Source organism: Adiantum capillus-veneris, chromosome 10 (assembly GCF_014529385.1).
Source record: "Adiantum capillus-veneris isolate H3 chromosome 10, ASM1452938v2, whole genome shotgun sequence".
In the NCBI taxonomy this organism is placed as follows: domain Eukaryota; kingdom Viridiplantae; phylum Streptophyta; class Polypodiopsida; order Polypodiales; family Pteridaceae; genus Adiantum; species Adiantum capillus-veneris.
Window position 1 is genome coordinate 8,030,463 of NC_140940.1, and position 23,428 is coordinate 8,053,890.

General features: G+C 43.4%; 1 protein-coding gene across 1 annotated transcript in view; it reads right to left on the reverse strand.

Annotated features, from left to right (window-relative positions):
• Positions 1-12,550: 12,550 nt before the first annotated feature.
• Positions 12,551-23,428, reverse strand: part of LOC147448407 (26S proteasome regulatory subunit Rpn7) — a 78,925-nt gene continuing 68,047 nt past the window's right edge. The window contains exons 3-8 of the mRNA XM_086521033.1: positions 15,709-15,799; positions 14,471-14,616; positions 14,174-14,393; positions 13,983-14,091; positions 13,735-13,903; positions 12,551-12,782 (exon numbers count right to left, since the gene is read on the reverse strand). Coding sequence (XP_086377159.1) covers positions 12,608-12,782; positions 13,735-13,903; positions 13,983-14,091; positions 14,174-14,393; positions 14,471-14,616; positions 15,709-15,799 — 910 coding nt within the window. The 3' untranslated portion in view covers positions 12,551-12,607. The remainder of the gene's footprint in view (positions 12,783-13,734; positions 13,904-13,982; positions 14,092-14,173; positions 14,394-14,470; positions 14,617-15,708; positions 15,800-23,428) is intronic.

Here is a 23,428-nt window from a genome sequence, read left to right on the forward strand (position 1 = left end):
AGGTGGCAAAGCGATCATCCAGGAGTTTCAAAACCCCAAACCGGCTCCCCCCTCAACCGACCCTCCTTAGCTTTTTGTTCTCTCTTTTTCTCTACTCTACCCTCTTGATGGACTCTCAGTCCTTAACTGATATGTATCAGCCTGCACTTAGAAGAAATTGTTGTAATGTCTTTTTTGGTCCCATGGGTCATATTCTGGTATTTTGACAGTGGTGCTACAAAGCATATTACCTCACGTCGTGATTTGTTTACCTCTCTTGAGTCCATCCCCCATGGGAATATTGTCACTTGTGTCAGGGAGTTAAAAAGATTGTGCTCATTGCTGCAAATGGAAATTCTTTCACACCTCTTGATGCATTGTATGTACCTGGATCAAGAAGAACCTTTTGTATGTATCTGCACTTGCTAGACTTGGACTTGTAGTCAAATTTGTGGATAACATGTTTATAGTACATGATCTCAGTTTCGATGATGAAATTGTTACATTTGGCATTTTATGCAGTCGGCTGTATAAGCTCACTTTCTTGCAAATGCAGTTGTGTTAAGGTTATTTCAGATGCAAAAATTTGGCATGCATGTTTTGGACATCTGAATTTAGCCAGTTTGCTGCATTTGAAAAAATCTGACATGGTTGCTTCTTTGCCGCCTCTTGAAGCACTTGTCAAACATGTTTGTGAAGGCTATGTTTTGGGTAAGATGCAGCGTTCAAAGTTTCCAAAGTATGGTTCAATTAGGGCTACATGCAGGTTGTACCTTGTGCATAGTGATGTTTATGGGCCCATGCAAACTTCGTCCTTGGGAAATTACCTGTACTTCATGACTGTCATTGATGATTACTCCAAGCATGCATGGGTATATTTACTTAAAGCTAAGTCCAAAGTGTTTATGTGCTTCATGCAATTTCTAGCTATGGCTGAAAATGTCTCAAAATGTACTATGGACACCCTCCGTTTTGATCAAGGGGGGGAGTATATGCCTCATAAATTTAATGCATTTCTCGCTAGTTGTGGGACAAAACACCAATATACAGTGCCATATACACCTCAGCAAATTGCTATTGCTAAGAGAGAGAAAAATGTCCCTTACAAAAATGGCACGATATATGGCCAAAACTCAAGCTTTGCCGCATTCATTTTGGCTTGAGGCCATCATGTGTGTCACTTATGTACTTAACAAGTGTCCTACAAAAGATTTTGCAATCTATGACTCCTTATGAAGCATGGCATGATAGAAAGCCTTCTATTGAGCACGTGTGTTTTTGGTTGTTTGGCATATGCTTTGATGCTACAAACGGAGCGCGGAAAATTCGATGATAAGGCTGTTAAATGTATTTTTGTTGGTTATAGTGTTGAAAGCAAAGGCTACAGGTTGTATTAGCCACAAACAAAGTGTATCTTGGTCTCATGGGACGTTGTGTTTGTGGAAGATTCTGCTCAGCCCTTACTGTCATGCACTAGAGACAATAATGTAAGCTCATATGACATTTGATAGTTTGTTGTCTCTTTTCAGTGGTGGAAGTTCGAATATAAATTCAAATGAGGCAAATGTACATCCTATGGGAATTTCAAAAAATGCGAGAGATCAGCCTATTACTAATGCAGATGTACTTGATGAAGAAAGGGCTGAGAATGAGCAGGCTAGAGGTATGCCAAAATGGCTAGTGCATACTTTGCGTGACAGTAAATTGGATGCACCTTTGTCTAGTCGTACTCGTTCAGGTTCTTGCCATGCATCTTATACATCAGGTTGTTATGCTTTGGCTATGTCTAGCTTGTGTCATATTGAGGAACCTCTATCTTTTGATGAAGCACAAAATTCAAAAAATTGGATGGCTACCATGCAATCTGAATATGATGCACTTATAGAAAATGACACATGACTTGATGTGATTCTCCTCCTGGCAAAAAGGCCATTGATACAAAATGGGTTTACAAGTTGAAACGCAAGCGGGATAGTGAGATTGATCACTATACAGCTCGACTTGTTGCAAAAGGCTATGCATAGCAGAAAGACATAGATTATGAAAAAACTTTTTCTTCAACTTGTCATATGACTATTGTGTGTTTTCTATGTGCATTGGCAACTCATTTTGGTTGGGATATACATCAAAAAGACATTGTTACTACTTTCTTGAATGGTGATATATTTGAGGAAGTTTATGTAACGCACTCTCGCGGTTTTGTCAAGAAAGGACAAGAGGATAAAGTGAGAAAATTTAAGAAATATTTGTATTGGTTGAAGCAACCTTCTCATGCTTGGTATAAGAAAGTTAACACTCATTTGGTCAAATGAGGCTTTCGTTACAGTCCAACAGAAAGCACATTGTATGTAAAGCATGAGGGTGATGTACTTCTCATCGTCGTTCAATATGTGGATGATTTGTTGATCACTGGATCAAATGAAAGACATATTGTTGAATTTAAGGCTGATTTGAATGCTACTGTCAAGATGAAAGATTTGGAGTTGTTGCACCATTACTTGGGCATACAGTTCAAGTAGTATGATGGTAGTATTGCCTTGTGTCTAGACAAGACATTGCTATGTAAGTTTGGACTTGAGGATTGCAAACCTATTGCCACTCCCATGGAAAGAGGTTTCAAATTGAGTCTTCATGATGCTACTGATCCTACCGATGTCACTCTTTATCAAACTTTTGTTGGATGCCTCATTTATGTATGCAACACGAGGCCGGATATTCAGTTTGTAGTCTCACAAGTCAGCAAATTTATGCATAGCCCACGGTCTAAGCATTGGCAGACTGTCAATTGGATCTGTCGGTACTTGAGTGGCACTTTACATCTTCGGTTGTTTTACCCAAGGGGAGATCATTGCCGCCAGATTTCCATGCTTTTTTGGACTCAAATTGGGCTGATTAGTTTGACACGTGAGTGTCCACGAGTGCTTTTTGTTTCATGCTCGGCAGTTCATGGATATCATGGTTGAGCAAGAAGCAACCTACTATGGCTATTTCCAGTTGTGAGGCTGATTACAGTGCATTCTTCACAGCTACAGTTGAGTGTGTATGGCTCAGATGCCTTATGGCTTATTTGGGTGTTGGACAGGACACTGCCACCACTATCCACACTGACATTCAGAGCGCATTGGCAATTGCGAGGAACCCAATTTTGTTAAGTATGGAGCCTGATTTACCCTTGTAATTTTCTGTGGTAAAAGCGCACATTTGTAAGGCCCCCATTATGAGGAGAAGCCATCGTGCGTGAAGGAAAATCACTCACCGGAAACCAAAAATTTTCACGGACAAGAATCAGGGGCAACTTTAGAGGCCTCGGGGGCGGAGGCCCCCGAGACTTTTTTTTGTCGGAATATTCTTTTTCGCCGGAATATTATGGCCGGGCAACGGCCGGAAAGTGGTCGGAAAACAACCGGTCGATTGGCCGGTGGCCGGTAGTCAATGGCCGATGGTCGGTGGTCGAAAGTCAATGGCCGGTGGCCAGTGGTCGGAAGTCAATGGCCGGTGGCCGGTGGACGAATTCAAAAGCGGACTTGTCTTCTCAAGGGTAGCCACACATGGGCGGATTGGAGGGTCCGATTTGGACTTATTCGCACAAGGGCGGCTACACATGGCTGTCTCTCATAAGAGAGGGCAGCCCTTTTGGCCTATAAAAGGAGGCCATTTCTACACACATTTCAGAGTGCGAAGTTGATGTAACAAGGTGAGTGTGAGGTGGTGAGAGTGAAGCAAGGCGGGAGCTCCATTAAGGGTATAATCCCTTTGTAAACTACTTCTTGTTTTGAAGTACTAAAGCCATTGAGTGGCTGCTTTCCCGTGGACGTAGCCCACATTGGGTGAACCACGTATATCGTGTGTACTCTCTCTCTCTCTCTCTCTCTCTCTCTCTCTCTCTCTCTCTACTCTATAATCTCTTGTGTGTGAAATCTATCTCTCTCCATTAAGTAATCTACTCAAAAATCAAGTTTAGCTACGTCTTATTTCCTAACAACTGGTATCAGAGCAAGGTTTGCTCGTAGCTAAATTATCTCAAGGAAAGGATTCCTTGAATTGAGTGGGAGTTATGGCGGAGGAAGGGAAGCTCAAGATTGAGAAGTTCAACGGCAAAAACTACCAACATTGGAAGATGCAGATTGAAGACTATCTCTACCAGAAGGACCTCTTTTGCCACTAGGCGGTCTTGCGAAGAAGCCCGCAACAATGGCAGATGAAGCATGGATTGTCCTTGATCCAAAGGCACTGGGAACAATCCGGTTAAGCTTGGCGTCAACAGTGGCCTTCAATGTTTCGGAGATGAAGACCACGGAGGACTTGATGAAGTCACTTGACGACTTCTACGAGAAACCATCGGCATCCAATAAGGTATTTCTTATGAAGCGCTTGTTCAATCTAAAGATGGCAGAGAATGGTTCAGTTGCAGAACACCTAAATGACTTTAACACAAACATAAGTCAACTTCGATCAATGAAAATCAATTTCGATGACGAAGTGCGAGCTCTCCTTATACTATCATCTCTACCGGATAGTTGGGACAGCCTTGTGATGGCTGTAAGTAATTCTATCTCTAGCACAAATACTCTTAAGTTTGATGATGTTGTGGGTGTTCTCCTAAGCGAGGAAATGCGAAGGAGAAGCACAGGAGAATCATCAAGTGCTGCACTACCAGTGGAAACAAGAGGAAGGCCTAAGGAGAGTTTCAAAAACCAAAAGGGTCGTGATCGCTCAAGGCGGAGCAAGTCACGCACAAAGTCAGTTCTTGAATGTTGGAACTGCGGCAAGAAGGGCCACGTCAAGAAGGATTGCTGGTCCAAGAATAAGAAGGAGACAGAGTCTCAAGACAACAAGCCAACATCGGAGGCCAATGTGGTAGGTAAAGTAGAGCAAGATGCTCTAATTCTCTCATTAGACAATGTGTCTAATTCCTGGATAGTAGATTCCGGGGCTTCATTCCATGTGACACCACACAAGCAAAATTTCCAAGACTACACCAAAGGTAATTTTGCGTATGTATACTTGGGAGATGATGAAGCTTGTGAGATTGTCGGCAAAGGTACAGTTTCTGTCAAAACTGCTAACGAAAATGAATGGAAGCTTAAAGATGTTAGGCATGTTCCTTCTCTTCGCAAAAATTTGATCTCTACAGGACAATTAGACGATGAAGGTCACAACATTGCATTCGGAAACAAACGGTGGAAGATCTCAAAGGGATCTTTCGTGGTTGCCAAGGGAGAAAAAGTCGGTACACTTTACTTGTGTACTGTTAGCACGCAACCTTCAGCTTGTGTAGCAACTACAGAAGTTGACAGTGCGGTGTGGCACTACCGACTTGGGCATATGAGTGCCAAAGGAATGCAAATCCTTCAAACAAAGAAGCTTCTACCAGGTTTGAAAGAAGTGGACTTAGAGTTCTGTGAAGATTGTGTTTATGGTAAACAAAAGAGGGTAAAATTTCAAAAATCAATAAATCAAAGAAAAAATAAAAAACTTGAGTTGGTTCATTCTGATGTTTGGGGTCCTGCAAGTACACCATCACTTGGTGGCTCATTGTACTATGTAACATTCATAGACGATGCGAGTAGAAAAACATGGGTTTATGTCATGAAGAATAAATCCGATGTATTTTCCATATTTCAAAGGTGGAAAGCCTTTTTGGAAAATGAAACAGGTACCAAAGTTAAATGCCTCAGATCCGACAATGGAGACGAATATTGCAGTCAAGCTTTTGAAAGCTTTTGTGCTAGCAATGGCATTCGGAGGCAAAGGACAACCCCAAGGACACCTCAACAAAATGGGATTTCAGAAAGAATGAGCAGGACAATCATGGAATGAGCACGAAGCATGCGGCTACATGTAGGCCTACCGCTTGAGCTTTGGGCGGAAGCTGTAAGTACGTCTGTGTACTTAATCAATCGGTCACCCTCAACGGCATTGGATGGGGGAGTTCCAGAAGAGGACTCGGATCACTGCGTCTATACGAAGAATTTGGGAGATGGGAAATTCATCATCCTAATGTTGTATGTTGATGACATGTTGATTGCAAGTGCTAACATGCAGGACATCAAAGACCTAAAAGAGGAGCTGTCCAAATCTTTTTCAATGAAAGATTTAGGTGCTGCAAAGGAAAATATCAAGGGACAGGACGAAGAAGACAATAAAGCTATCTCAAGAAGATTACATCAAGAAGGTACTAGAAAGGTTTGCAATGCAAAATGCAAAACCAGTTTCTACACCTTTGGCTGGTCATTTTAAACTAACGAAGGATATGTGTTCAAAGACACAAGAGGAGATAGCCTATATGTCTAAAGTTCCATATGTTGCAGCGGTAGGTTCTCTAATGTATGCTATGGTCTGGACAAGGCCAGACATTGCACATGCAGTGGGAGTTGTGAGTAGGTTCATGGACAACCCAGGTAAAGAGCATTGGCAAGCTGTGAAGTGGATACTTAGGTATCTAAAAGGGACAACAACAAATGCTTTGTATTTTGGAGGAACTGATATTTTTCTAGAAGGGTATACTGATGCAGATATGGCAGGTGACAAAGATACTCGAAGGAGCACTACTAGCTATGTGTTCACGGTTGGAGGCACAGCAGTAAGCTGGGCTTCAAAGCTGCAGAAAGTGGTTTCACTTTCTACCACGGAAGCAGAGTAAGTAGCAATGACGGAGGCAAGCAAAGAAATTCTGTGGCTTCACAAATTCTTAGAAGAGCTTGGATTCAAACAAGACAATTGTGTTTTGTATAGTGATAGCCAAAGCGCTATCCATCTTGCGAAGAACTCAGCCTTTCATTCAAGGACAAAGCACATTGAGGTGAGATATCACTTCATACGCACACTTTTGGAAGAGGGACAGCTAAAGCTAAGAAAGATGCATACAAGTGAAAATCCTGCAGACATGTTTACAAAGGTGGTCAACAAGGAGAAGTTGAGCTTTTGCTCATCTTCAATCGGCATTCAAGGATAAGAAGCCAGAATGGAAAGCAGTCATAGGTTTGGTTTGGAGATCAGTCTCCAAGTGGGAGATTGTTAAGTATGGAGCCTGATTTACCCTTGTAATTTTCTGTGGTAAAAGCGCACATTTGTAAGGCCCCCATTATGAGGAGAAACCATCGTGCGTGAAGGAAAATCACTCACCGGAAACCAAAAAAATTCACGGACAAGAATCCGGGGCAACTTTAGAGGCCAGACTTTTTTTTTTGCCGGAATATTCTTTTTCGCCGGAATATTATGGCCGGACGGCGGCCGGAAAGTGGTCAGAAAACAACCGGTCTGTTGGCCGGTGGTCGGTAGTCAATGGCCGATGGCCGGTGGTCGAAAGTCAATGGCTGGTGGCCGGTGGTCGGAAGTCAATGGCCGATGGCGGTGGCCGAATTCAAAAGCGGACTTGTCTTCTCAAGGGAAGCCACACATGGGCGGATTGGAGGGTCTGATTTGGACTTATTCACACAAGGGCGGCTACACATGGCTGTCTCTCATAAGAGAGGGCAGCCCTTTTGGCCTATAAAAGGAGGCCATTTCTACACACATTTCAGAGTGCGAAGTTGATGTAACAAGGTGAGTGTGAGGTGGTGAGAGTGAAGCAAGGCGGGAGCTCCATTAAGGGTATAATCCCTTTGTAAACTACTTCTTGTTTTGAAGTACTAAAGCCATTGAGTGGCTGCTTTCCCGTGGACGTAGCCCACATTGGGTGAACCACGTATATCGTGTGTACTCTCTCTCTCTCTCTCTCTCTCTCTCTCTCTCTCTCTCTCTCTCTCTCTCTCTCTCTACTCTATAATCTCTTGTGTGTGAAATCTATCTCTCTCCATTAAGTAATCTACTCAAAAATCAAGTTTAGCTACGTGTTATTTCCTAACAAATTTTTCATGCTCGCACAAAGCACATTGAGATGCATTACCACTATGTCAGGGAGAGGCTCTCAACAGGAGAGATCACCTTGGTTTATGTGCCAATACATGATGACAACCTTGCATATCTTTTCACAAAGGCATTTTCTCATGAGAAGTTCGAAGCTTTCTGCAAAGCTTTGGTCTTACTCCCCTTTGTGAACTGATCATGTCCTCACAGGGCATGGCACTTCCCTATACTCTATGTGTCAGCTCTGGTTCACCGCATCACTCCCTGGAGGGATTTGTTATCATATACATGTGGTAGTGATGTGTGTGAGCACACTCATTTTTCCCCCCCGTGCATTGTATATAGGCCCATCACTCCAAGGCTATCTTATCTTTCCATTGCACACTAAATAATATACTCTCTGTTGTGTGCCTTAAGCTTCCTTCATCTTCTCCAAGCTGTGTGTGTTTCCCTGCAATCCTAATCCCAACATCTCTCTCTCTCTCTCTCTCTCTCTCTCTCTCTCTCTCTCTCTCTCTCTCTCAAGCTCTATGAGAAATAAGACAAGATTGACTATGCTTGATTTGGAGAATAAATACACATGTATTTCATTTTTAAAAGTACGTCAATGCCATGAAAATAGACCATTTTACAGTTATAGAGGTAATTAGTCATCATATACGCAATTTGTTTTTAAAAATTCATCAATGCACTTTGTACTTTGTTTACTTCTTGAAAGGGAAAATCAATTAGAGAATCAAATTAACACCATTGATTCCATCTACAAAGAAACCTAAGAGGGTGGCAAGTTGCAGGGATAAGTTTGAGGGGCTGCCTTGGGAAGATTATGCATCAGAAGCAGTGTGTTGACAAAAGATTGCAAGCAGTCGAGAGCACATAGAGAGCAACGGGATGAAACTTGAGCATGCAAGAGTGATCAAGGGTGATCCTTGCAAGGTCTTGGGAGTCGGTATATTGCTCCTTTGATGTGATGCTCCCACAGGTGCTATAGCTTAAGTCGATTCCTCTTGGGGGACAACATGTAGTTGTCTTAGGCCAGAGGCTGTAGCTGAGAGCTGAAGATTGAACCGGGTTCAAATGATCCCAATCAGCTATGGCTATTAGAAGTTATTCCTTGAAATGATTTGTGCTTCTCCATCAGTCACCATGAGTAGATGAGCCTATGTGTAGCGTCTTATACTCGTTCAATGGAGCCTCAACATGCCACGACTGGTTTTGGCAATGTTGACTTCAATGATATAGCCTTAACTGAAAATGGTTTGGAACCATAAAAGAAATGAGCATGTGAAAAACTAAAGGAATAACAACTACTCTAAATGGAAGTGCGCAGGGATTATGATTCCAATCAAATAATGTGTGTGTGTGTGTGTGTGTGTGTGTGTGTGTGTGTGTGTGTGTGTGTGTGTGTGTGTGTGTGTGTGTGTGTGTGTGTGTGTGTGTGTGTGTGTGTGTGTGTGTGTGTGTGTGTGTGTGTGTGTGTGAGAGAGAGAGAGAGAGAGAGAGAGAGAGAGAGGGAGAAGCGCACCACTGGACCTAGCATAGGGATAAAAAATGACTAGGATACCAATAAGGCTAAGAAAGAAAGTTAGCCATCGTGAGACTCTGATACCACAGGATAGGATTAGATTAGGGTGGATGAGTGTTAGTAGCATTCATGAGCGTTAAGCACAATGGTGTCACCCACAAACTAATAAAAAGGTAGACTTAATGTGCATGCAAAATAGAGTAGAAATGCATGTCAACCTTTTGACTAACAAAGCTAAGTGTTCTCCTGGAAATTGTGAGTGCATAAATTTGCATTTTAAGTGCAATTTTAGACCTTTTAGCCTTTGCTCCAAAGTGTCTTTCTAGGGTCAGCCAAGCTTCTTAAGATGTTTTGCATTCATCTATGTAGTGGATGTGGTTATCGTCAAGAGAGCTAAGGAGAATGACATAGGTTTGTTTATCTCTCTCTTTATACCTGCTATATTTTCTATCCTCATGTTCTCAACTAATGGCTTCATTGTTTCCCACTAATTCTTCTCCATGAGATACTCTTTTACTTTGGTGTCCCAAGTATGAAAACCTTGGCCTTTGAAGTTTGCTTGAGATTCTTTGCCCATTTTGGATTCCGAAGGTCTTACAAATGTGGGGCATAAGAGAAAAGGGAAACAAGGCTCCCCCTTAACCAATGCTCTCGCAATACAAAAAGAGTGTAGTGGTAAATCATGTTTCTCTAAAACCTTATAGAGAGAATTGGAAGGTGAAACTGAAAATATTATTTTAGTTTACTTAAAGGGACAATCAATTCAACAAACCAAATTAACATGGGTCAAGCCATTTGCAGAGAAAAATTAGAAGTGGAGAGTTGCACATATGACTTTGAGGGGCCTTGCATACATTCTCTCCTCCAATAGGACTGCCTAGAACGGATTATGCATCGAAAACAGTGCGACGACGATAGATCGCAAGCAGCCGAGAGCACGTAGAGAGCAAGCATATGGGACTTGAACATGCAAGATGATCAAGGTTGATCCTTGCAATGTCTTGGGCATCAAAGAATAGCTCCTTTGATGTGTTGCTCTTGAAGGTGTTGTAGAAATGGCTTGAGTCAATTCTTCTTGGGTGAGAAATTATATTCCAATCAAGTGATGAGAGAGCATCACTTGAGGGATAAAAAAATCTAGGTTATTAAAAGGGCTAAGAAGTGAAGTTAGCCATCATGAAGCTTTGATACCACATGATGGGGTAAGGTTAGGTTGGATGAGTGTTAGTAGCATTCATGGACGTGAAACATAATGGTGTTAACCACAAACTAATCAAAAAGGTGGGAATGTGCATCTAAAGTAAAATAGAAATGCGTTTTATCATATTGAATAACGAAGCTATGTCTTCCCTGGGCTCCATTGTGAGTGCATAAAGTTGCATTTTAAGTGCAATTCTAGACCTATTGGCCTTTGCTTCAAAGTGACTTTCTAGCTTCTTGAGATCTTTTGCATTCATCTAGGTAGTGGATGTCGTTGTCGTCAAGAGGTAAGGAGAATGTCATAGGCTTGTTCATCTCTTTCTTGATACCTGCCCTAGTTTCTACCCTCTCGTTCTCAACTAATGGCTTCACTATCCCCACAAATTCTTCTTCAAGAGATACCCTTTTACTTTGACTTGCCAAGTTTGAAAACCTTCGCCGTGGACTTTTACTAGAGATTCTTTGCCCATTTTCGATTCAAGAGGTCTTACCAAGGAAAACAAAAAATTGGCAATGTCTACCCGTTACAATATGGGAACAGTAACTATGAAGCCTAGATACAAACTGGATAGATTAAGGTTTGTGAGAATGAAAAGACATTGAGTCAAAAGGGAGAGAGGAGAGTGGCTTCTCACAAAGTTTGGGAGGGGGGTCCGCAAGCAATAATCCTACAGGCTGAAAGAAATTGCCTATTAGTCTCTAAAAGCTTTACAAGGAAGAAGAGGTGGTTCAGGATGTTAGGGTTGGATTTGGGGGAGGAGCTATTGATGATGGCAATACTTAAGTTTTTGCTAGCAAGTTCGATGAGGATGCTAGGGTCGGATTTACGGTAGAGGAACACCTAATGGGTTTGGCCATAAGCTACCCCAAGGATAAAGCAAGGGGGTTATTAGCAAGCAAATGAGGGTTGGGGGAGCACAGGATGGGAGTGGAAAATTTGAATGCGGGAGATATTGAAAGATTTTCAATCTTCAAAGAAAAGTCACACCTATCAAGATACATAATAGTTCGCAGCTATTCCCAAGATAAATTTTTCTTGTGTAGTCAGAACTTCAAGGGTGTTGCCTTTGAGAAGTTTTTGGTAATTTTTAAAGCACACATTTTCCTCTTTCTAGATTTGCAGATTATCAGCCAACAAAGCATCAAAGGTTTAATAGATTAAGTTCCTTACATACTCTTTTTCCACATGCTCCATATTGATCAAGATTATATTGCTACAATCCATATTATAAAATGATTATTTTGACATCATGAGTGCAAGGCCATGTTTTAATGTGGGTAGCAAAATATTATAGACTCGTATAAAGATGAAAAAATGTCTTTGATTCAAACATTTTTCCCCACTTATGCAGTTTTCTTTCATGAAAGCCTCCAATTTATGCAATTTATGTTGAGTCTAAAACTTTTGCATCTTGATAATCTGGCAAGGTATGATATTCAATTTATGTAGTCGTAGAAAAAGAAGAGCAAAATATAATTTTATGAATTCATTTACTTTAATACTGACTTGGCAAGTCATCAAATAATACTTAGAGTTTAGGGGAAAATATATATATTACATGATAAGTTTGCTAATCTTCTTTAACCTTCATTAAATTTATATTTGAATATTAGCTTCAACTTTCCTTTTCCCAAAAGGCGACATGAGTAAAGGATTTCGATAATGACAGTTAAAAATTTTAAAGGCAAATTATAGACGTTGAAAATTTATAATTAAACATTGTATGAGCAAAAAGTACAATAATAAACTATAAAAGCTTCACATCTAAAGGAAGAGTACATTCCCAACACTGACGGTAAAGATTATTTACAATTGTCCAATCTAGCTTTCCTATTTACTAACGGTAAAGATTATTTACAATTGTCCAATCTAGCTTTCCCCAAAAAAACAGAAACCCAGAGAAGAGAAATTAAATATATCCTAGTTAGCTATGCATGGCTCGACATGTCCATATTGACAGAAACCTTGATATTCTCTCACATACAGTCACACAGGAGGAAGAAAAAGGGCAAATAGTCAGAATTATACCAAAATCGTTTGAATGCTTTAAGCATTTACAAATCAACAACTCTTGAAAGGTTCTGGATTCTATTTAAAAGGAAGTCCCCTTGTTTGATTGTAGCTTGGTAGAGAGCATTTTTAGCATCAGGACGATTCGTCTCTAGCACACCAGCTACCTTGTCGATCTTACAGTGTAGCCTACCTGCAGCTATGAATCGAGACAGCTCCCTGAAACACAACATTTAAAAGAGAATAAGAAACCATCAAAAGATCTTGGATAACCAAATATCCTGCTCATCAATACCTTGTCTAATCTTTACTAAGCACAACATGGTTTGAGGGGAGCATAGACATAGCCCTCAATTTAATACAAATAAATAACTAGCCATGTTTATTTTCGTGCTGCTGACTTCCCTTCAGTCTTATTCCAGCTACCAACTTTACCCTCCTGGCACAACACGGGTACTCAGAGCACTACTTCCAGATTGAGAATTGCACAACTGCTGTAGCTCGCATGCATGAATAAGGGGTCACATACGCTGCAGCACCTTCCCATCACAGCAGCTGTTACAATGCTCATCGGCTATGTTTCTCAATAATCTTTAAGCTCAGAGTGAGGGCGCCGATGCTGTCACAGCACACAAAGGAAGGCTCACTGTCAAAGCATAACCTCCAACCGCCCCACGATGGGTGGATTATATGGGTATTGCTGAATTGATGCCATCCATTTCAGCAAAACTGCTCTTTTTGGCCTTCAAGTGTTCTACAGTGCCGAGGCCGTCACATTATTGGCTCCGTTGCCTTAGTATGACAGTAAACAGGTCAACTACCAATGCATCTGGACATTTCCGACTCATCTACCCACCAAAAACATGCATTCATGCAACTAGTATTCAGCGAAATGTGGACAAATAGTTGTTGAGGCATAAAGCTGGTTTGGTAACAGCAAATCAATGAACCGGGCACGCATACAGATCAACAAGGTCCTGATGGCTCCCTGGTTCCCTAATCCACAAACTGGTACGAGCACCTCCGCCACCATTTTTCACTTTCTGCCACAACTATCTCTAATTTTATGTAAACTTAAAAAGTATCAAGGCCACAATTCAGTTGAAATAGCACCATAAGCTCACAGCAAAAAGTCAACAAGGTGAACACATTGACAAGTTGCACATCTTACATGTCAATGAAGTCCACACTAACACCAAACGCCTTGGCCATAGCTTCCATTGTGACACTCTTATAAGACTCCAGAAATTGAGAATAGGCAACAGTCCGGACTTCCCTCATGTAGTACCGGAAATGGGGAAATATGTAACGATCAAGCCGAATCTGATCCATTAATCCATCTACAAATACAAGAAAGAATCTTAGAGACAGTCTTCTAAATAATTCATAACAATCCAATCACATTCCAGAGACCCATACCAAAAGCTATAAAAAATGACTTGTACTGACAGCCATGAAGGGAATTCAGAAAGTTGGACAGGTTCGGTATTTTATCAATAACAGTCAAAATCTCCGGTGCGTCCACAACCTGCATCCAGCCAAGGGCAAAATCAATATATGACACACATCTGACTTTTTCCACAAGAGAATCACACTCCAAATTCATTGACCTTCTGTTTCAAAGAGACTCTATCCAAGGAGATAATGCTGGTCAAGACTGTGTAAAAGATAAATGTATCGTATGCAAAAAGCTCATAGGTTGTGAAAGTAGATATTGAGTCTAGAAAGAGCTCCGCTGCTTTCTTGAAATTTCTTGTAGCCATGCAGTACAATCCTTCGTAAACTTTCAGTCTATTCTTCCTCTCCCAGTCTCCACCTTCTTCAAATAGGCTGGAAAGGTAAAAAGCTGCACAATGACACAAGGAGCCCAAACATGCAAAGCCCATTTTAAGCAAAATGTCGCAAACCTTTTAGCCTTATCAATGCTTGTGGAAATCAGCTTGTAATCCATTGAGAAGAAGCCAATCCTCAGCGTGTGGAACACAAGATCCATACGTTGCCCGACGGCAACGGTCTTAGTTTCTGTGATTTTCAGCTGCTCCAGAGCTTTTTCCTGGCAAAGACCCAATCACAACTTTTAAACTGTTCACTACCTTAGAACATTAATTTGCCTCCTGCACAAACAGGCTAATTGAGATACTCCAAAATAACAAAGATGGTCATATAAAATTAATTCGTGCAGAAACACAAATACCTTCTGACCTTTATTGTGGGCTTTACATGGAAGAGGAATAAATGCTACCTTACTTTGAGGATAGATTATTATGTAAGCAAGTTTCATTTCCAGGGACTATAGCATTATCTCACCCTTCAAGAAAGATTTGTGTCAAAACACTGATTTGAACCTGAAAGATCATAGCCCCTCACAACTCTTTCAGGAGTTTACAAGGTCTTGGTCAACATCTCAGTCAGGCCTGGGCATGGCTTCCATAGCCAAAACCTTATACATCCATTAGCACCATGCTGTAATTACAGACATAGGCTGCAACACTAAATACACAATGCATGTGAGCATAGTCTTATGATAGATTTAATCAAGTCGACCCTTTGATTGGCCCTGGTATGCTTTATGTCCACTGCCCTTCTCCAATCGGATTCCTGCCCAGCGTTTTTTCTTTTTAAACATCCAACTTGTCAAATTTTACCAATTTGAAAGCCCATGCACACTGCAGAAAAACATTTTGGAGGCCTTCACACTCTTGTATAAATATTACACAATATCAGCTGAAGCAAATACCTGCCATTCTTGAATGGCTGATACCTTGGCAAAGAGAGCCACAAACATAAGTCATCCATTGGCAATCACAAATACCTCTTCAGGTGGCCGACACTGTCGCAGCCTTAGGCTTTTCAATAAGCAACCCTTCCTCCATATTGCCATACAAGAATTCCTTTTAACATCATCTTATTCATAACTCTTCATTTAAAAGCAATCAAAACAGAAAATTCTTGAACAATAGCCATCTATGGAGCAGGGTTTAATCACATTAAGAACAATGAAAAAAGAGACAGATAAAGAGACCCCAAGAGTGCAGAAGACCACACAGTGGAGTATTAGAACAAGGCCAACACATAAAATCAGCTTTTCTGCTTCAAATGTACACGACCACCTTTCTGCAAAACAATAGTTGCAAAAAGAAAGCACCTTGTCACCAATCTGTATGAAATATAAAGCCTTTGCTAGATGTGCCTCTCTGACCTCACTCTCTCCTAGATTTTCTTCAGCATCAACTATCCTGCAAAATATATTTTTACGAAAAAGGTTACGCATCCCAAACTAAGCACTACGTATACGTAGATAAGCACCTTCAAAATCATACGATTTAAGCACAAAGAAGCTCCAATGAACCTAGAATAACTAGTTGAAACTTGACTCTGTTATGATGTGGAAGCGTAGAGTTAAGTCGAGAATGCACGAGAGAAATGAAATGAAATGAAATGAAATGTTATATTAACGTCTTCAAAAGGCCATAATGACCTATGAGACCCGAAAGTTACAAAGTGATGGATCTGATACAAAGTCGGAGTAACAAAATAACCTAACAACAGTACAAAACAAAGATATATACTATGGGGTCCTCAGTTGGTCAATGTGAGTCGGGAAAAAACTAGGCAGAAAAATGGGCAGCTTGTTGGGACAGCTGAATCACAAGAGATCTAGCATCGGTCGTTGGCGAATCTCATCAATTTCCTCCATGGTTAGTAGTCTGACCGGGCATCGTGCATGCCTGGCCAGCGTGCTCCGAATTTTATGTCGTAGCCTACGTCGATGCTGTGTAGTTCTTCGCAGTCGCGGGCACCTGGATTTCCCCAGTTCAATCGCTCGGTCAATCAGTGTGCCTCTGGTGTGAGACGAGGGGGAGCTCTGCTGTGGGAGTGGCTCTTGCGGCTGTCCCGTGTCTGCTCTGAAGAAGTCTGTGATCCGTCTTTGAGACTAGCTAGCCTCGCCATTCATCAGGCTATCTCTGAGCCTGCGCAGCTCGAGCAAGAACAAACCCAGACATCTCTGATCTTCGTATCCCATGACTCTTGAGAGTGGTCCAAAACCCTCTCTGAACAAGCAATGGAAGCGGCCTCGTATCTCGTAGTAGACGGGGCAGCGGCATGTATAGTGTCCCGTCAGCGGCATGTATAGTGTAGCTCTGTCTCAGGTTCCATGTTACACAAGGGGCATGTCCTGTCCTCTACTGGTACTCCGCTATATCTCCCAGTGTCAATCCGCAACTGGTGAGAAGATGTGCGTAACTGGCCAATAGCACATCGTATCCCATGAGACAAGTGGGTATCCATGTATCTGGGTCTCGCCACAAAACCATCTTCCGTAAGCTGGAGGAGGTGGTCTCTGTAGAAAGCCATCTTCGTGCCCAATTCCTGTGCTGGTTGTATCCATGTCCTCCTGGTGTCTAGCTGGGTCAAGTCTTGGCGGATGAGCTTGGTGATCTCTGACTATGTAAGAGTGAGAGATGGTGCATCCAATGAGTAATGGAATGGTGGCAACCTATCTATGCTGAACCCATGTGCCTGAAACCATGATGTCATCTCCCCATACCAGCATGTTGTATCTCCTTGTATGGCTAATTGTCGAGAGCATTCAAGTGCTATGCGAGCATATCTGTCTCTAGGAAGTGCCCATGTGCGGTTTACGAAGGAGACTGGTCTGGTGAGCGCCTCCACCACAAGTGGGGGGGGGGGGGGGCTAGCTCTGCTTAGATAATGGCCCGTGGTACTAATGCCTTGGCTCTAATTAGCCGCGAGATCATAGAGACGAGAGGTTTCTCCATGTTCCCCCATCCGTCTAAGCGACCCGGCCTCCCGTGGTGATCCAGTGAAGGTCCCCATATCTCGGTTCCATAGAGCAATGCTGAAGCCACCAAGGTGTCAAAGAGCTAGAGCTTCGTCCAAGGCTCCTGAACTGAACCTGCGAACACATCCTCTCCAATCTACCCAATGCTGCGTGGGCTCTAGTAAGTCTGGTCTCTGCTGCTCTTCTAAGTGAGAATGCGGGTCCGCTAAAAACCACTCCAAGGTAAGTGTAAGCGTCTGTGTACTCCACAGTCACTTGGCCGTATGTAAATGTAGGTGCTGACCTCCTGATCCACTATGGGGTGGTATTAAACACCATAACCTTGGTTTTACCGAGGTTGACAAACAAACCACTTTCGTGGGCAAACGTATGCAAAGCATCCAATTGACGTTGCATTCCCTCTGGGGATTCGGAGATCAACACTATGTCATCAGCATATAACAAAAGTGGAATCCATGTCCCTGCCAACTGAGCACCTTTATCCCCATCGTTGTCAATGTAGTCGGAAATCTCATCCACATACATACCGAAAAGAGTAGGAGAGAGTGGGCAGCCCTGCTTCACCCCAATAGTGGAGTGAACCGGTGTAGAAAGTCCCTCCGAGGTGCGTACATGCCCTACTACTGATCTGTACAATGCCATGATCCCCCAAATGAGTTCTGTGGGTACTCCCATTTCTTGTAATCTACGCATCAGTCTAGCTCTGGGTACCGTGTTGAAAGCTTTGCGGGAATCCACAAAGCTACAATAGATCCGTCTCCCATGAGATCTGCCTTCTTCGATGATGGCCCTGAGTGTTAGGATATGGTCAAGAGTAGAGAAGCCTCTCCTGAATCCTGCCTGCCCAGTTGCACGTATTCCTTCCCCCTCTGCCCATCTACTCAGCTGTTGCTCCAGAATGGATGCATACAACCGTGCCAGTGTGTGCCCAATCATAATAGTGTGATAATTCCCAGGCTCCATGGGGTCTCCTGATTTGAAGATAGGTACGATCGTAGATAGGCTCCAAGTGTCCGGTAGGCCCTCACACATGGCCCGGTTAAACATAACTGCTAGAAGCTCTGCTAGTAGGTCTTTGGCATGCATGAAATGCTCAGCCACTAGGCCATCATGATCATATGCTCTCCCAGTCTTCATCTTGTCAATAGCTTTCTTCACCATCTCAGCGATGAAAAAGACACATGCGTGTGGGCATGGATCAGGGGGGTTGGGGAGGGGCGACTGTCCAGGTACTGTGTACAAAGATGATGCGTGCTGCCCCCAGGTCTCTGTGGAGGAAATAGCAAGGGGAGGGGGGACTGCTCATGAAAGAGCCGCCACGCCTCACGCGAGTCTTGACTCAAGAATAGCTGATATAGATCCTGCTCGAGTCGAGCCAAAAAAGCCCTCTTCTTCCGCCGCACCAGGCGTCGGAAGTCAATCTATGACTGTCTGTGAGTGACGTCCCCCAACAGCACCTCTCTCTGAAGTCTGGCTCTAGTCTGGCGGCACTCCTCATTGTACCAGCTGTTCTGAGGCATGCTCCCTGATCGGCGGCACTGCTCAGGCTGGGTGTGTGGGTATGCTTCTGCTGCTGCCTCATGTAATGTCTGTGTCAGTATAGTAGTTAGCTCCTCCAGAGGTCGCCCCGGGTCCTCAGTACATAGGCGTCTGTAGATTCCGTCCATGTATACAGAATCCGTCTTCCGTGTGAATGTGTAGCGAGTAGGGGCTGCTACTCGTGGCTTGTGTGCTACACTGAACTGGAAGGAGATGGTCATCGACACCAGAGCATGATCCACTGCCACCCCGACCGGTCTGGGCTCAACTATGAGGTCCTGGATACTGGAGATGAGATTCCGCTGTGCCATGACATAGTCCACTGTGCTGGCTCCATGTCTGTGTGGGAAGCATGTAATACCTCCCGCAACAGGAAATCTTTGTAGGCCGTTCAAGATGGCCAATCCATGTGCAGTGCCCATGTCTATCAAGTGTCGCCCATACTCAGTATATTCCACATCGTGTGATAGTCTGGAAAGGCCCGTCTCTACAACATCTAGCTCTCTTAGCATCTCCTCTGAAGTATCATAAAACACTGCCTGGTGATGGGCAGTCCTAGCATTGAAGTCCCCTAGGATGATAATGTCACCGTCCCTAGAGAACTCCCATAGGTCATCATCCAAAATAGAGAAAGGGGACTGTCCTCTGGGTGATGCATAAACTGATGTACTCGGGGGAAAGTAGCAAATAGCTAGATAGAGGTATCTGCTTGTCTTTGCTTTCAGTCTCACCCACATGTACCTAGCCTGCTCGTCCCTGCGGGCTATATGTATCAGTGGCTGCAGCTCCTCTCTAAATAACACTGCCACTCCCCCCGAGCCCCGCCCTCTGTGCTCTGTGTGTGTCTCCTGCCTGTAGGTTGTCTCCCACCTGTATCCACTGATGTGAGGCATGGATTGCCGAGGGGCCTGGTGTGTCTCAGAGTAAAAGATGATGTCTCTTCCAGTAAAGCTATCCTCAAAGGCACCCACATCAAGACGCAGAGATCCATTGCAGTTCCAGGCAGCTACTTTGAGTGTGGTCCCATAGGTCTCACACCGGCATGTGGAGCGTCGCTCTAGTATTACCACTTTTCCGTCTTGGTAAAAAGCGATCTTGCCTTTTTCCCTTGCCGCTCTAATCTCCGGCATTACTTCTTGCATATGAGCGATCTGCGAGAGGGTGAGATCATCCCCGAGAAAGATGCCAGTCTCTTTAAGAGTTGGTCTTTTCTTCAAGAATGACTTCTTTGCTTCCATGGAGGGAAAACGGAGGATGAGTGCTCTTTCTTTTGAGGTTTCTCCACTGCCTCCATTTTTCTTTATGTTGCCCACTCTCCATGCCCTTGTGTGTGTCGGCTCATGAATCCCCATCAAGGGTGTGAGTTCTTTTACTTCTTCGTCCACATTGCCTTTGTCTTTAAGACCGCAAATTCTCACATGTAAAGCGCGCACCCTTCTCCTCTGCTCCTCCTCTAGTGTCTGGTTAATGATGTTGTTGGGTGTGGACGTGGGCGTTATCTCCTTGTCTTTTCCTTTCTTGGCCACCTTGATCCATTTCTCGGCTTCGTCCGCCTTCTATTGGGTTTTGGTAAGAACATCCACCCAAGAAGTCGTCATTTCTTTGTGCTGTTCTTCTCCCTCTTTGATGGCCCGTACTTGTTCCTTGATCATGTTGATTTCTTCGATTACTGAGGGTTGCAGTTCGCCCTCTTCCAGTGTGTTTCTTGATCGGGCTTCGGCGAGTTCTTTCTTGAGTGACGCTATCTCTTCCTCTTGGGTCGTCACTCGGTCTTCCAACGTGCTTATCTTGCTCTCTTGGATCAGCACACCTCCTTCCAGCATGTTTATTGTGCCCCAGAGATTGCGGTTCATCTTGGTAATGGTCTCCGTCATTTCCTCTTTGCATTTTTGAATGGCATCCTCTAGGGGGTCGGCTTTATCGTTCATCTTCCTCATGCTTGATCGCCGTCCGCAAGGGTGTTAGATGTACGTGTGCACCCACCCTAGCAGCGGGCGCGGTAGTTCGTCGTCCGCAAGGGAGTCGCTAGATGCACGTGTGCACCCACGCTAGCGGCGGTCTCGGCGAGTGGTGGAGCGCGAGGCGGTACGGCCCGGGGGAGATAGCGGTAGTTACAGATTGGAGAGAGAGAGAGAGAGAGAGAGAGAGAGAGAGAGAGAGAGAGAGAGAGAGAGAGAGAGAGAGAGAGAGAGAGAGTGTCATAATAATCAATATCTAATTCTCCTAAATGATTTTCTCATATTAAACTGATCATTTAATGTGGGGAAGTGCCAAGGGAGAAAAAGCTAGAATATTGGTTAAGTTAGCAGACCGGCCACAGTAGGGATCCAAAGGAGGGAAAATAGGGATCCAAAGGGGGGGCCATCTGCAAAAGAGCCATATGAAACAATGGGCCAAAAAGACCCTAAGGTTCAGCCCATTAAGACTTCCAAAATGCTAAGGTTCCAAAATTCAAAGGTTGTGTCCAAAGGTCAACCCTAGGGAAAATTGGATGCTTAGTGTGTGCCCAAAAAGTCTTTGCATATCCCTACATGGGAGGGGGCGAGCCCCAAAGCTAGGGGATGAGAGAGAAAGCCACACACACACACACACAGGCTCCCTTTACACAAAGGGAATGAGGGACACATGTCAGCTCCCTAGGCCAGATGCCCACAAGGTGTGCCCAATTCCTATTGGAAGACCCTTGAAGTGGACCAATGAGAATTAAGCTAGAGTAAATCTAGTCTAATTAATTTAAAAACATTTAATAAAAGAAACCAATAAGAATTAAGTGTCCTAGAAGACTATTGGGCAATCTCCCAAGGGATCCAATGAGCATTCAGGAGCCCCATGGCTTGCCTGATTCCTATTGGCCAGGAGGCAAAGGGGTCCAATGAGAGTTTAGTTTAATTATTTAATTACCTAAAGCTCTCACAAAAGGGGAAAGGGGGACACATGTCAAAAGGCTATCACTTATGCTGCTTAATCCCTATTGGCTTGACCTGGGGAGGTCCAATGAGGCAAAAGGCAGACTTACTTAGCAGCTAGGGCTCGCCCAAGAGAGAGATAGGGGCTGATTTTTGCTTGGCATTGACACACACACTCACACACTTGACCATGTGTGAAGGGAAAATACTCTATCTCCTCCCAAGCTTTAATGGAGAGCTCATCACCTACTCCAAGCTTGTGAGATAGAAGCCTACATCAACACTCTCTTGGCATGTGGATGCAAATCCAACCAAGAGCCAAGCTTCAATGCATGCTCATCTTCTCTACCAAGCTAATTACTAAGCTAAGCTATGCTAATATGAGTGATTATGTGAGGAGATGTACTTCTTTCTCGTAAGATACTTCTTTTTCCTCTCAATCTACTCTCATACCATGCTAGCTCTCACCATCTTCGAAGGTGTGTGAGGTCTTGGGTCTGAGAACGGGGATAATTCAAGTTGTGTTTGATTAAGTGTTTTGCTTGGTGTATGAAGCTTCCATCTTCATTGCACTAGCTAGTCTTGAAGGAACACAAAGAATTGTATTGTACAATGTCTCTCTTGATGGGAGAAACCATAATACAAAGCCTTTTGGAGGGGGGACCGGCTCCATGCAAATCCGGTCCTCAACTGTTGTCAATAGCTTAATTGCTCTCTCTTTTGAAAGTATTGTCGACGCTATCTAACTAGGTGTTATGCTTTTTGTTGCTCTCTCCACCCAAGCACTCTTGTAATTCTCATTAAGAATCAACTCTAATGAAATGCCCACTATGTTCATGCTAAATTCCGCTACACAAAAGATTTTAGGCCATTAAATGTTACATTGGTATCAGAGCTCAAGGTTTCTCTTTTCTTGCTCAAGAAGGGAGGTCCTCAAGCTAGCTACAAATGGTTGGTATTATTAATTGCCTGTGAGTAAGTAGAATAGGGATTTTTCAGCCTTGCAGTGCGCCTGCCTTTGTGCAGTTAACGGGGCATCACCGTCGAGAGCTATGGTCTTAATAGTGGAGTCCTACGGGGCTTGCCTACGGCTTAACCACTATTGAGCTATTAGAAGCTTGACAGGAGCCGGTGCTGTTTTGGTGTCGAAAGACCCTCTCTTCTATTCCTTGCAATTAATGGTATTCGAGCCGCGGGTACAGTAGCTTGAGTGCTTTTTCTAAAGGGGTAAAGAGGAGTAGCAACTAGGGCTTGAAGTGCCAAAGTACACCTAAAAAGTTTACACCTAAAAGTTGTTAGAATGGCTGACAATAGTAAAGAGAGTGAAATTAATGTTGATAACTTTGATTTTGCTCATGAGCAAGCTACTAATGATGCTTCAATGCTTGTTAACTATCTTGTTTCTAGGCTTCAACAAGCCATGGGCAATCCATCTCTCCAAAGTGAAGTGCAACGGCAGCTCCGTGCTCACGGGATTCTCCAAGCTCATCACCATGACGAGAGAACACCTAGGAAGCCTCCTTGTGAGACTACCAAAAGAGGTCTCTCTCCGATTCGGGAAGAAGAAGAGAATCCATATGAAGGGCTCAAGAACTTACTTCTTGATGATGCATCTC